Source organism: Struthio camelus, chromosome 3 (assembly GCF_040807025.1).
Source record: "Struthio camelus isolate bStrCam1 chromosome 3, bStrCam1.hap1, whole genome shotgun sequence".
Classification (NCBI taxonomy): Eukaryota; Metazoa; Chordata; class Aves; order Struthioniformes; family Struthionidae; genus Struthio; species Struthio camelus.
In genome coordinates this window covers 60,914,724-60,929,479 of record NC_090944.1, presented here as the reverse complement: position 1 = coordinate 60,929,479, position 14,756 = coordinate 60,914,724, and the positions used below count along the sequence as shown (strand labels likewise).

General features: G+C 42.8%; 1 protein-coding gene across 2 annotated transcripts in view; it reads right to left on the bottom strand.

The window, feature by feature from the left end:
• Positions 1 to 14,524, bottom strand: part of SLC16A10 (solute carrier family 16 member 10) — an 83,940-nt gene extending 69,416 nt beyond the window's left edge. The window contains exons 1-2 of one of the 2 annotated variants that reach the window (XM_068938065.1): positions 14,311 to 14,524; positions 13,667 to 13,745 (exon numbers count right to left, since the gene is read on the bottom strand). In XM_068938065.1, the coding sequence (XP_068794166.1) occupies positions 13,667 to 13,745; positions 14,311 to 14,387 (156 nt within the window). In that variant the 5' untranslated portion in view covers positions 14,388 to 14,524. Of the gene's footprint in view, positions 1 to 13,666; positions 14,058 to 14,310 lie in introns of those variants that run through there. The other variant, XM_068938064.1, reaches the window with a different exon arrangement.
• Positions 14,525 to 14,756: the final 232 nt, after the last annotated feature.

Sequence of the window (14,756 nt, the reverse complement as noted above, 5' to 3'; positions counted from 1 at the left end):
ATAACCCAAAAATGAAGCAGAAAAGTTACTTAAACAACTTCATGAAAGAATCAACCCTATTTTAATACTTTTTTTGTTTCTCTGCAATCTTATTTTCACTGAAAGGAATTTTAAAAGTCATAGCCTGAAAAACAAACGCATTGAACAGTGGTAACTTCAAGATTAACATTATTTTAAATTAAAAGCTTACAGATGCTTTTCGTCCCATTTTTTGGAAAAAAATTATATAGCCAGTTTTACAACTCTCAAAGGTAGCATAAATGACATGGCAATATGCCATTTTCTTTGGTTAGTATTAGGAAAAGTGACAAAAAAACAGAACAGTTAGGTCATACTGACTAAATTTCTGACTGTGGATACAGAAACTAACACCACCCATATCAATCTTGTGCAGTCCTACTCCAGCCTTTCCGCTAAGCCAGCCAATTCTGTTGTTCCCCCCAGGTACGCTTTTTAAGGGTCAGTGATTTCACTGCATGAAACTAAATAGGTTCATTAAACTGTTGCACTGTGAACAAAAGATTTTGATAGATACAGAGGTGTAAAAACTGTTGATGCTCCATATGTCAATTTATAAGAATTAGGGTTACTCTGATAGGATTAGAAAATACATCTCAAGCTTGCACTTTTTATTTAAGCTTCCAGAAAACTTCCTAGTGTTGATTTAATTTTCTGCATCACTGCCTGCACCCAGCAGTGTCAGAAATTGTAAATTGGGAGTTTTAATTTCTTTCAAGTCCAGAATGCAGTGCTGGGTTTTCCACTCGAAAGCTTTGGAGAGCCTAAGCTACATGAACATTTCAAAGGTAGGAAACAATCTGAAGCTATAAAAGAATAAATGGCAATTTCAAATTTGCTTTTATATGCCAAACACAAAGGCTTCTCTTTATAGTACATTTCTTCAGTTTTGACACATGCATACAAAACACCTCACATCAATAAGCAAGGGATCACAGCCAGCATTTTAGTAAATGAATTGAACGGAAACCCAAAAGTCATTGCATAAATTGCACTTTTGGATTTGAAGATAATAGTTTATAGCAACATTACAGTGACCTTCAGAGTAGGCTGCTACTCCAAATCGTGCCACATACCACCACTTAAGCATGTCCAAAATAGGCACCATAGTTGAGGTTCTCTATTTCAGTCTCATTAGCTTTGAAATTAATAGAATCTTTAGCTATAGCACCAGCACCATACCTTCTCTCCTCTTTTTTGAGAGAGGAAAAAAATATTTATGCTGTGTATGCAGCACATATAACAAACAGGGTATATATGTCATTCACCAGTTCAAACCACTCTGAATCCACCATAGTACACTATAATGACGGAGCAAACTGTGACAATAAGTAGGCCTTCAATCTCACTTAGGTAACTTATTCTAATCCCATTCTGAAGTAAACTGCAATAGTACTTGATGTCGTAATGTTTTAACTATCTTTCAGCATGCTTAACCTACACCATAGGATCACGCTACCGTTCAGGTAAGCCCAGACTGTTTGGCCCAAAAGCTCTCAATAGCCCTGCTGCCTTCAATAAAAGCTGGAAGCCTCTCGAGCATATCAAGCTGGTTTCTCTTTTACACCAATGTTACTGTTATTCAATTGCTCATTCTATATACACTACCCAGCTGCTGTTCAGACTCTGCTCTGGAATAAGGTAAGCAGCTCCTCAAGAGACATCTGAATAGGACATGCCTGGATCCAGAAAATAAACAAGATAGATCCATAACAGTCAGTCCAAGGACAACACGGTGCTCTGCAGTGCCAACTATCAGAGAGAGCACAGACAAAAGCCTCCAGAGATGAGGCCCATCTCAGCATTTACTCAGAATCATTTTAAATGAATATAAATGCTCCCTTTTCTTTCTTTTGAATTATTGGCTCTTAAGCAGTAAATGCAATACAGTAAGAGTTCACACTAGGATTTTTCCAATAACAAGAAGGTTTTATTGTTGTTCTTGCTGCACTAAGAAAGGGCATTTTGCATAAGAGCAGCATACACAGCAGCTTCCCTATCTTATACACAAGAACAGTGTTTCTGGTCATCATAATGAACATCCAATTATCAAAGCTCTGCTCTGTTCCAAAGTCAAGGACAGGTCGTTCTTTCTAGACTGCAGAAGCAGGAAGCTCAAAAATCAGTTTTTAGACTGTTCTACTACAGTCAATGTTCTATCCTTGTTCAGTTACAGCATTGACAGAACATAAGCAGTTAAAACAATTAAGTGTTTTAATAGAAACTATTAGCTATGGCATTCATATTTCAACATACAGCTTTATAATGAAGAAAGATAGATTTTAGGGACTTATCCAATTCCATTTTTACTCTATTTAGATCCTTACTACAGAAGCATCTTGAACAAATGGTTAAAACCTGGGCCATGAGTCAGAAGACAAACTTCACTGCCCTTTTACCAAGTCATTTAGTCATCTGCAAGATCACAATAACTGGAGATTAAGGGAACTAAATGAGTAGCTAACGTGTTTTAAATTACTGATTATTCCCCACAGTATCTTCTCAAAAGTGTAAAATAAAGTAAAAACTATTCTGGAGTAGCTTGGCATGCTTAGAGCTCGCTAAGACATAGCCCTACTGAGCAATGAAGCATAATGCAGAAGATTGCCTGCTAAAGAAATCATTATTTCTGCTTATTATACCAAAAAGGCAACAAGAAACTTGCCTCACAACTCAGATCCGCACCACCTACGGGAGACCAATCATGTCCCACGGGATTATAGACACGCTGCAGATAATCACAAGAGACCAAGCTCAACATCCCCACAGTTCCTTCCTGCATGTGGGAACTAACACTGATCATTTTTAAATTGGTCCCATCCCTGTGAAAGCACTGGTATTCTAACTCAGCTATTATGAACAAGTCATCCCTGTCCAGTTCCCACACAAATTAAAGGCAGGATATAAAACAGAGCTACTGTTATTGTAGCAAATTAAATTTCTAGGGGTAAAACAGATAATATAAGATCTTGAGGGAATGTTTTCTCATAGCATTATCCTTTCCGCACATATTTGCTGGAGGTTACTACAGAAGAGTAAGACTGCTTTAACTGTATATTCACAAAAGAAAACAAAGACTAAAAATCTGTGGAAAAATATGTGAAGAGTCTATATTATTCCTTCTGTCACAATGTGTATTAAAAGAAAGCAGTTATATTGCTACTGCTGCATTAGCATGGATGCAAGTAATCAGTACATCTCCTTCCTTCCATGCAGTTCATTGGGCAGAAGCAATTTCAAATCGGTCCACTACTCTGAACATTACAGATCAGTGTTTATTGAAAAAAACCTTATTTTCCTTATTAATACACATTGGTGTAAGTTACATTTTTATCAAGCTTTGTCATTTCAAAATATTAAAATCCTGCATCTCAAAATCCTAAGTTACTTATGAATAATTCAGACTGACAAACCCTTTGCTTCACTATGATGACATGACATTACATAAGTATTTGGGGGGAAAAAACATTGAGATCTACACAGGTATTCCTGAAACTAAACCAAATAAATTTTTGGATACCATTTATTTAAAATTAGAAGAGAGTATTAAAAGTTAACATTTAGCAATATAAAGATGCTCTTATGTGAGTGCAAATATTCTACCAACCTCCAGCCAAACGTTTTATGATTATTAAAAAACTAAGCCATAACATACTACAAATGAAAAACTGAAATACAGATCATAACAGCGATTATAATAGTTTCCAAGAGCACAGCAATCCTATAGCTGAATCAGAACTACTACCCATTTCCTCAATTAATATTATCTTCATGTCGCTCTTCAAACAGTATAAGCTATCTGCATAAAAACTTCAAATCCCTTTAAAAATACATTTCATATGATTGTAGAACCCTCATATTATGGAAAGTACTGATCTAGGCACCTTAATACAGATGCCAGTATATAGTGCAGCTCCCAGAGCACTGCTAACAGAAGCAGCCGGACACAGCAGTTGGCCAACAGAAGGGCATACAGAATGGGGTAGCAGCTCTTCTCAGAGCAACCAATGGCGATCACGCACCATATAGCACAGTTCGGAGCAATCACTGGAGCAACTATCCCTGCAAGGTCAAAAGCCTCAACCCAGACGATGTTCCCAAGGGAAGAGGATGCTCTACAAATCCGGGCTGCAGCAGTATCTGCAGCTTCTCACTAAGGCTGGGGCAGCAAGAGATGGGCTACTTGCCTGAAGGAGGTGTGCAGCCATAGAGGATCTGTGTCACCAGGTGAAGGAGCTGCAGGAGGAGGTCGGCAAACTGTGCAGCAGAGATGATGAGAAAGATCGATCAGATCTTCTCCAAGACCCTGCAGCTTCACAAAGCCTGAACCTCCAACTGTCCTGAAGGAGGAACAGATAGCCTGTGCTTACTGGGTTGGAAAATGGAGATTTCCCATGATGGCAGCGGCTGGAAGCTTGTGACTTCTGATACCAGGAGGACAGTTCCTGCTCCACCTGCAGATTTGCAGCTACTAACAAGGGGCTGAAGGCTCTCTCCACCCCAGCATGTGAGCCAGCTCATATAAAACTAGTAAGTGAATAACTAGTGACTAACAACATTTAAACTTCAGGCAGGCCTTCCACAGCAGGCCTCGTAAGAGGCTATAGAAATCAAACAACGAGAGAAGAGATGGAACATTATCATGACTAAAATAGAGTCTGGAAACAAAATAAACACTAAGTTAAAAGATGAAATCCTCATTATGGTTAGACAAACACCATAAAACACTGGTGCATCTTGTTAAGGCTAGCCCCAGGGTCTATTAATAAACAAACGTTTTCCTGACTTCCTCTTTAGACAGCTGTTATTTAGGCTAACTCAAAATCAGGAAGAGTTTTGAGAAATCTCAAAGAACACTAGCCAAGATGGATGAGTGGGAAGAAAATGAGCAGACTACAGTGGCAAATTAAACAAAATGAAGTTGAAAATCAAGGAGCAATCCACACTGGAAAGCTTCAAAGTCAACTATTTAAACTCCACATAGTGCAGGTATTCCCAGAGACATACAAAAGGCATTATAATAAAAAGCAGCAAGTGACACATTAGAATATGTGAGCAATGCAATAGAGAACATAATGCTATCACACTACATCATACCATGCCATAAAACACCTCATCTGGAATACAACATACAGCACCTTTCTTCTCCATCTTACAGGATGGAAGAACCTTATATTGAGTCTCATACTATTGAAGGATTAGACGCGATGCCGAAGGAATAACATTAACTGAAATAATGAAAAAAGTAGACATGGAACAACACTGGTAAAATTTGAAAGATTTACCCAAGGAAGAGGCATAAGGAGATGCATGCATGAAAACATACAGAGACTTAAAAAAAAGTATCACACAAAAGATGAGAGCTTCTATTTGCCCTATCTGAAACAAAAGAATCTCCAGATGGGCAGGGAAAGCTAATAAAAGCAAAGTTTCTCTTCCTTTCTCTCTCACCTACAGAATTGTAAAGTTCCTAAATGGAATCAGACCTGAACACAAATGAAAAATTAAAAAGTGTATGTACATATATCACAGAATCACAGAATCGTTTAGGTTGGAAGGGACCTCTGGAGACCATCTAGTCCAACCTCCCATGAATTTCATTTTTTAAATCCTACGTTTCGTTAAACAGTAGTCTGCTTATTTTTTCGTGTATGTTTGTCTTCATATCTACCATGTGTGAGGTTCTTGCATCCTCCCATAAAAGGATCCAATATCGGGCATTCCAGAGGGGGACAGGGACAAAAAAAGGCACTGCTCTATAGACTTTGAGTTCAATCCAATATGATTATTCTTATAACTTCCCCTTGCATAATTCAGGGATTCCTTCCCCATTTCTTCTGGCTTTTCTTTTGTTTACAGTTTAATAAGTATCCTCAAACACAATTAACTCCAAATGCCTGCCCCAAACCACTATCTGAAAGCAGAAGGGCAGCTGATAGACCAGCAAACTACCTAGACATGGCATCTTCAAAACGTAGATGGGGGCTGGAGGGAGAGAGGGAGAGCAATAGAGAGAACAGTTTCTTCTGTTACTTTGAAATCTTTACCCAAGTTTTCTATCTGCATAACAGCCTAGGCATATGATACTGCTTCTTTTCTGGATTAGAAATGAGGGCTCAATACATATATTTTACAAACACCATTAAGAAATTGTCATTTAAGGAAGAGACGGGAAAGAGGTTAAGTTTTAACCCTATTGTAAGAACCCTCAAGCAAGACTTTTCCCTAGGAATTAAAAAAAAAAAGCCATAAATAATTATTCATTAAAACCCCTACCCCTCCCTTTTTTTTAAGATTTTTTTTTTAATTATTTTTAACCTCATGCTTAAGAGCCTTTTCATTATTTACTTTGGTGACTGTAACTAGACTAGCACTGCTACAGGCAAGCACTAAGCTACCTTTAGCTTTTTAGTGTTGCAACAATAATGTAACAGCTTTAACATAACTGTTTTTACTCAAAGGGTTATATTAACAGCCAATAAGTTCATACTGTACAATATTAAATAGCATTTTGGTTTTGCCCAACTTTTCATTTCACAAGGTACAACCAAACCTTTGCATTTATGTGGTTTCAGTTGAAGGAAATTTTAGGGTATATAGTTGTTTCCTGCCTTTCAGGCAAAACAACACACAACTTGAAGCATGCACACTTAACATGCAAAACAGTTACAACAGGCAACTATCAAAGAAAGTTGGCTCCCCTAGAAAGAGAAATTCCATTAGTCTTTTCTCCTATTGCTCTGGGGGCCAAAGAGTTGCTTGTAGACCAACCAACCCCTGAATCAGTCAGACTGTCGTCAAGTCTCCCACACATCAAATTTCACAGAATGGTTGAGGTTGGAAGGGACCTCTGGAGATCATCTCGTCCAACTGCCCTGGCTCCAGCAGGGTCACCTGGAGCCCGTTGCCCAGGATTGCGTCCAGACAGCTTTTGAACATCTCCAGGGAAGGAGACTCCCTCCACCACCTCTCTGGGCAACCTGTTCCAGGGCTCTGTCACCCTCACAGGAAAGGAGTTTTTCCTCGTATTCCGGCGGGGCTTCCTGTGCATCAGTTTGTGCCCGTTGCCTCTCGTCCTGTCGCTGGGCACCACGGAGAAGAGCCTGGCTCCATCCTGTTTACGCCCTCCCTTCAGATACTTCTACACATTGATCAGATCCCCCCTCCCCCCCCCCCCCAAGTGTTCTCTTCTGCAGGCTAAGCAGGCCCAGCTCTCCCAGCCTTTCCTCATAGGAGAGATGCTCCAGGCCCTTCATCATCTTAGTAGCCCTTTGCTGGACTCACTCCAGAATCTCCATGTCTTGCTTGTATTGGGGAGCCCAGAACTGGAAGGAGGACTCCAGGTGAGGCCTCCCCAGGGCTGAGTAGAGGGAGGGGGAGGATCACCTCCCTTGACCTGCTGGCAGCGTTCTTCCTAACGCAGCCCAGGATACCTCTGGGCTTCTCGGCCACGGGGGCGCGTTGCTGGCTCGTGATCACCCTGTTGTCCACCAGAACCCCCCAGGTCCTTCTCCGCAGAGCTGCTTTCCAGCAGGGTGGCCCCCAGCCTGTCCTGGTGCGTGGGGTTATTCCTCCTCAGGTGCAGGACTCTGCACTTGCCTTCGTTGAACTTCATAACATACTTCCAAATTAAACCCTTGTTTTGACATCAACCTCCCAAAAGAGGAAGAAAAAAAAAAAAACGCAGGGGGCTATCAGATAGTTATTATGCAAACAACATTCAGGCCATTGAAACCAGTGTAGTGAACCAGCTAGGGGAGCTGACTGGCTGAACAACAAAATTTGTCTGTTTACTTCTTTCAATTTCAAAAAACTATGTTTTGTTACAAGGCATTTTTTACTCAGACAGGATGAGGTAAGAACAAAACCCAGTGGTCTTCACAATTTCACATCAAAAATTGGGAGTTAAAGGAGATGGAAAACTGGATAGAGAGGCTCTGGACTTCAGGTGCACTAAGGTTAGAACTTATCCAACTTTAAAGTACAACAGCTACTTGTCCAAGTCTAAGCTTATCTTCCTGCATAGTCAAGGTAGAGAAAAAAAATGTTTTTCATTAGAAAGCAATTTACCTAAATTAGACATTTCAACTTAAAACGAAACCTTTATGGGTGCTTGTTCCTTTCAATTAAGGATAAAGGAAGCCCCACGAAACCAGCTTCAACACCAACAGCTACTTTTCAGATACTTTAGGGAAGATCAACATCTCCCTAACCAAGCAACTTATTGCAAGTTAACCTGCACTAAGAACAGGAAAAGACCCCATGCAATGTGAATTCCAACAAGATGAAAAAGACCACCTAACTAGCAGGCACAAGGCTAGTCAGTCTGCAAGCTAGTTTTTAGGAGTGCAAGAGAAATGCTCCAGAGCTGGAGGCATAAAAGGGGTGTGCATGTGTGTGTGTACTTATAAAAATAGTACTGGTATTAACTACTCATAGTCAAGAAACTGCTACCTTCAATCTCCCTTTTTTGAGCGTGTCATAACTTCCACTATTCCAGTATTCTTTTACATACATGTTTATACTCATATAGCTAGTCAAAAGAGAAGAAAAATATGACTGCAGCTGAATAAAACTGATCATTATTTTATACGAAGTTAGTTTTCAGCCAATCAGCTCCCCTTGCTGGTTCACTGCAGTGGTTTCAATGGTTACACAAACATGGGAGGGAAGGCAGACAGGAGCACCAATATCCATCAGCTTAAGTTTCTGTGAAACTGCATCCTTAGTTTAGTTGCACTTCAATCCTTACTGGCCAAAGCGTTAAACAACAGTACCCTTTTCTTGGACCACACACAAGTTACAATTGCTGTACTCCGATATCTTCTGTGTTCCAACACTTGAAGTATTTCCTCTTTAAAAAGAGAGGAGTCAACTGCTCTTTCACAGCCCATGTGACATAAGCAAATGAGATACTGTACACAGTTTGCCAAGTTTCCAATTTTATTGGACACCACATCCCATAGAACGAGAGGTGAGAAGAGTGGTCCTGAAGGACAATTTCTGAGCAAGCTCTTGTAGAGCAAGTTCTCGAGTAAAAACAAAACTGATTTATTTTTAAATAATCTCTGAAGCAAAGCTCAAGAAGACACTATAAGATTCAAATAAAGGATAAAGGAAAGACTTCTCAACTTCATAAAATTGTCCTGTTTATTTAAAAAGCTAACCCTGACCAGCAAAATTACATTACTATATACAGTAATAGTTCAATTGCTCTCAGCATCACTGTTCTCATCACCTGCAGATCTCTATAGTCACCCTACATCATCTTCAGATTATCAGGCATTTGAGTTATGGCCTGGACGGAGCAAGAAAAGCAGAGTTCTTCTCCCTTCCATATCAAACCCATAATAATCCAATGTCAATAGTCCTGATGGTGTTGATGTTATTAAGCATTAAGCTAGCTCAATAAACTAGCAATCATTCAGATATCCAGATAAATGACCAAAGGCTGCAGCTTACAGGGTCAAACCAGGGTAGATATATACAAGCACATGGATAACCAATTTAGGCCAGCTCATGTGTTGTCTTCTAACTACACTTGCTAATACAAAACAAAAATGAGGACACATAACACTAGAAAGAGTATACAACCACTGCACAGAATTATTTGCAAAAGTGATGGTGAACAAACATTCAGAAAGTGGTCCAGCTAAGTTACAGAACCCGCACTGCGTACTGCAGCAAAGGAGCAACCAAAGTGCAGAATTTGTACACAGCAGTACCATCTCTTTTGCCACTGATCTCTTAGTATGCATTTACCTTTTGAAAATAGGCATGTGTGCATACACACACACACACGAAAACATGTACTAGAGGCATCTGTCAAAAGAGTACAACGGAAGGCTAAGCAGGGCAAATTTCTTTAACCTAGATAACACGGGATTGGTTCAGTGCTCCAAGTGCCTCTGCTGCAAACACTAACAAGGTGAGAAACTAAGTGCCCTTCTTGCCAGAACTCTGGCCTCATTCAATCCTTTCACTTCAAGTACTATCAGACTATAATTGCTTTTGAACATTATAGATCTATTACAGATCTGCACTATAATCAAAAACTAAGAGCTGCCTATATTTTGTTACCACTGGGTCTACTCAGCTTGTTTCTCAAACACTGCGAGCTTAAAATAGTAAATGGATTAGTTGCCTGAGACTTCAGGGGCATCTTTTTAAAAGTTTTGTATTTAAAAGTGTTAGGCGCTTTTACTCTTCTGCAAGATGCACGAATTAACTTTTGACCAAAGGAAAAACTAGCTACACAAGAAAACCATGGAAATGCTTTCTTTGCTTACATAGTGCACTGTATATAACAAGAGTTTGACTAATAGGATTATCAAAATATAATGTATTAATGTTCAACATTTTTCATCAAAAATACAAATTTAGATGCCCCTCAAATAAATTTTTGAATTCTCTGTAACACACACAAGTTCTTCCATTAACGCTCCTAAATCCTGCAACAACATTACTTGTTGTTATTCATGTTATTTACCCAATGTTGATGCTGCACTCTAGAGACAGCCTAGCTGCCTTGCTCGTACTCGTGCTTGTCTTGCAGATGAGGAACGGGAAGAGTTGTGTCTTTATGTCTTTGTCCCTCTGCCTCCTCCCACTTTACCTTACACACAGATAGACATACATGCATCTATTAAAAAAAAGTAGCATGTAGTATAACATATTTAATTCTTCTTGTGAAGACAATACATGGCAAGAAACAACTGCTGACATGTCCCAAAAGAGCAGACAATTTAGCTTCTGGCAACAGCTAAATAATTTTTCAGTACAAAATGTTGAATTTTGTGGTATTCTGGATAACTGGAAGATTCTAGACACCTGGGGTCCCAAGAGAGGTTATCTGGGATATTCATGCCCCTCAAAAATCACCATCCAGATTTTAACAAAACAGCTTTCTCTCAGAAGGGTTAGACTATTAGACCTGATATCGTAAAGCAAATTCATGCAGCATATAAATTCAGTTTTCAATTTCATTAAAACTGACTCTAAGATCAGTTTTCAGCACCAATTTTGAGTTATAACCACTCTAAACACAAGAAACTAAGTAGATTAAGTACCATAATCAATACCATAGGAATGATCAGGCTATGGTTTTTCCCTTAACACCAAAATCATGCTGACTTTATCCTATTAGTCATCGTTTTTGTTGTATAGCGTGCCAGCTAATTTATCAGTGTTCAGTAAAAACTGAAGTGCAATTTGCCATTTTTGACCATAGCTCCCCTTTACGGCAAGCTAAATATTGCATCAGAATTGCTTTAGTTCAGTTAACTCTTGGTTGTATCACCAACATAAAAACTGCTCGTCTGCTATTTTTTCATGCAATGAAGTTCAGTACTAAGAAGAAAAAAAAAAAACCCTGCTTGACAGATGCTGCTTATCCCGCTCCCCAGATTCATTAGGGTTCTAAAACGAGAGGCACCTTTGTACCTGCAGCTCTGCTGTTTACAGGAGGCACCTTTGTACTTGCAGTCCTTCTTCACACGCACACAAGTGATCTAGCCTAGCCAAGGAAGCTATGCTATCTGGTGCTGTTCCCCCCAGCCTGAGCCCATACGGACTTTAAAAAAAAACAAAAAAAAACGCTTCTCCTTTACCCAAACCAGAGCATGTCTGACCAAGAACAAAACAAAATGCCACTGTAGCTTCTTTTAATTTTAAGAGAGATTTAAAAAATAAATATTGCAGGAGGTGGTGACTGCATCCACCAGAACTCAGGACTCTCCCTGCTCTTCTAGAATGGATGCACGAACAACTAGGCTATAGCGTACTTGAGCAAACCTTCAAACTCTGTCGTAGTGTGATTAGCCTTCTGGAAGAGAAGATATAATTTCCAGTCCCCTTCCTGCTGATTACTTTGACTACTATACTGCTACATAACAAGTCATGTTTTCCAAGTATGAGAACCCTATCTTGGAAGATCATTACTTGAGAGCCTGAAAAAACAATTATGCTTCGGTACCATGAACGGATAGAATAACCACCACATATATGTTTTTGCATTTCTGTGTGGTCAACAGCTTCCATCTGAATATGCAAATTTTTACAGCACCCCATCTGAAAAACCTCATTCTTCACATGTATAGAATAAGGAGCCTAGGCATCTAATTCTGTTTATTCATTTCCCTTCTATGAAGTAGATACTGCAACACCCAACTTGTAGACCTACATGATTCCTAGCTCAAACACTTTTGCTGTAGACATTAAAGATGATCACAAACAGTTTGAACACTGGAATGCATATCATAATGTTCCACGGTAGCTTTCTTACTCACTTCAGGCTAAACACTTGCCTAATTTTCTACTTCAGACAGAAATATTTTTATCAAGTTTAAAGTCAGGGGAGGAAAACAAGCTTCTTTCCCCCCCCCCTAATCTGAACTTTGGGCCCAATTTATCCTAATATCCAGGAAGACATAATTACCAAACTTTCTCAAAGATCTGTAGCACCATTCTGTATGGTGAAAAATTTCTAAAAACTTGCACCTCTGTAGGGTTATATAGCTGGAACATTTTTAGTAGGAAACAAACTTTGTTATAATAATATACATTATCTTTTGTACTTCTTTAAGTTACATTCTAAAAAAGTCAACTTCACTGTTACTCCCTATAATAAACTATAATTATTCATTACAATGAGTAATTAATTACTCATTATTATTGAGAGAGCTGAAAACTGCATATCCTCAACTTAAAGTCAAAAGCATAAGAGGCTTTTCAGAGAGAATATATGTAAAATAAGGGAGAAAATAATATTTACCTTTGAATTATTGTATACTTATGTGTCTAGAATGATTTGGATCAGCAACGGCAGACTGGAGATTTGATTGTGATAATACTGTTACATCTTTAGATTTTAGTAACTTTACTGGTGAATTCTGGAATACTAGTTACATCAGTAAATCTGCATATCAAAATACTAGTTTGGGCAACTGTTAAGCCCACTCTTGACGTATCTTAAGTGTCACTATACAGCACCGTTAATTAATTGTGCGGATTAACCTCTAGGCTAGCAAGGGGGAATTAAAGTTTGCGGGACCAAAATCACGCATCTTCCCCATAACGCACGATGACAGGTATCTAAAAATACTGGTGTGGAAGAAGGCAGAGTACACCTGCTTCTTCCCTTGCAGCTTCTTCCCCGAAGCCTCAGGAGTGTTCCCACCCAGCTCCTCGGGCCAGGCTGGTAGCTCACAACCTCCTCGCACACGGGAGAGGGGGGCTTCTCTTCGTCTCCATTAAACAAGCATTTCCGAGTCCCTCTACCAAGTCCCACGTGCCTGTGGCAGGGCTGCGCTTCCATCCGCCCCTCCCCTCCTACCCCTAGGGACTTATGCGGGCCAGGAGGGGGGTCTCGGCCCTCTCTCGACCACCACCACCACCACCACCCCCCCCCGGTGGTCCTGCTACGGCGAAAGCGAGCCACCCCCGGGCCTGCCCGGCCCGGCCCTGGCACTGGCCCTGCGCAGGCACAGACACTGACACCCGGAGGTGCTGCACTGCAGGCAGCCAAACTTACCGAGCGGGGCACCGCTCCCAGCCGGGGTGGGGAAGGCCCCCGGCAGAAGGAGGTCGGGAGTGACCGTCACCCCCTTTCCCTTTCCGCCCTTGCACCGCCTTCCCCGCAGCCCCTCACCTGTTTTGAACGCCAGCTGCGTGTCCTCGGCGCTGCCGAAGAGCTGGAGCATGGAGACGAAGAGGACCCCGCACGAGTTCTGGATGCCGAAGACGGAGCCGTTGCACCACATGGCGGCCAGCATCACCACCCAGCCCCAACCGCCGTCGGGGGGCTCGGCCGCCGCCGGCTCCGCGCTCCCGGCGGCTCCCCCCGCCGCCGCCGCCCGGGCCCCGCTGTCGCTACCCGGCGCTGCCGCCGCCTCCAGGCTGCCGCTGCCCGGGCACCACTCGTCGCCGTTCTCCCGCCGCGGCTCCGCCGCCGCCGGGCAGGGCAGGGGGGCGGCCGCCGGGTCCCCCGCGCCCTGCGGCGCCAGCTGCTCGCTCACCGGCGCCATCCTCAACCGCGCCGCGGAGCGGCTGCGAGACCCTCCTCCGCTCCCCCGCCCCCCCAAAACCACCTCCCGCCGCCGCCTTCCTCCTCCTCGCGGCCTCTCAGCTGTCGCCCGCCCCCACCGGTTTACTCCCGCTTTACGCGGGGGCTGCGGGCACCCCGCGCGCCTCCCCGTGCGCTCGCGGCCGCCGCCGCCGCCCGCGCCTTTCCCCGTCCTACCCCCCCCTCCCCTCCCCTTCCCTTCCCGCCGCGCCGCGCGCCGAGGGGGGAACCTGCTGCCGCCGCTTGATTTTAAAAGGGGGGCTCCCGCGGGGGCGTTAGCGGCACGAGGGCTTCTCTCCGCTCCCATTGGCTGAGGGAAGGGAGGCGGGAGGGGGGGGGCCGGGGAAGGCAGGCGAAGCCACGCTGCTCTCCCTCCCTCCTCCCCCCCCCGGCCGCCGCCGCTGCCGCCGCCTTCCTCTTTGCCGTTTCAGCCGAGGGGGTGGGGCAGGCCCGCGGCGGCGATGAACGCTCGTGCCGCGGCCCCGGGGCGGGGCGGGGGGCGCGCGAGGCTTGAAGTCAACGGTTAACGGCCGCCGCTCGCGCAGGGCGGGAGGCGAGCGTCTCGCCGCTACACACACACACGCGCGCGCGCGCGCGCGCTCCCCTCGGCAGCCTCCTCAGGGACGGCAGGAGAGTAGTAAACAAGCCCCTGGCCTTGGTCCCAAGCTTGAGTTCC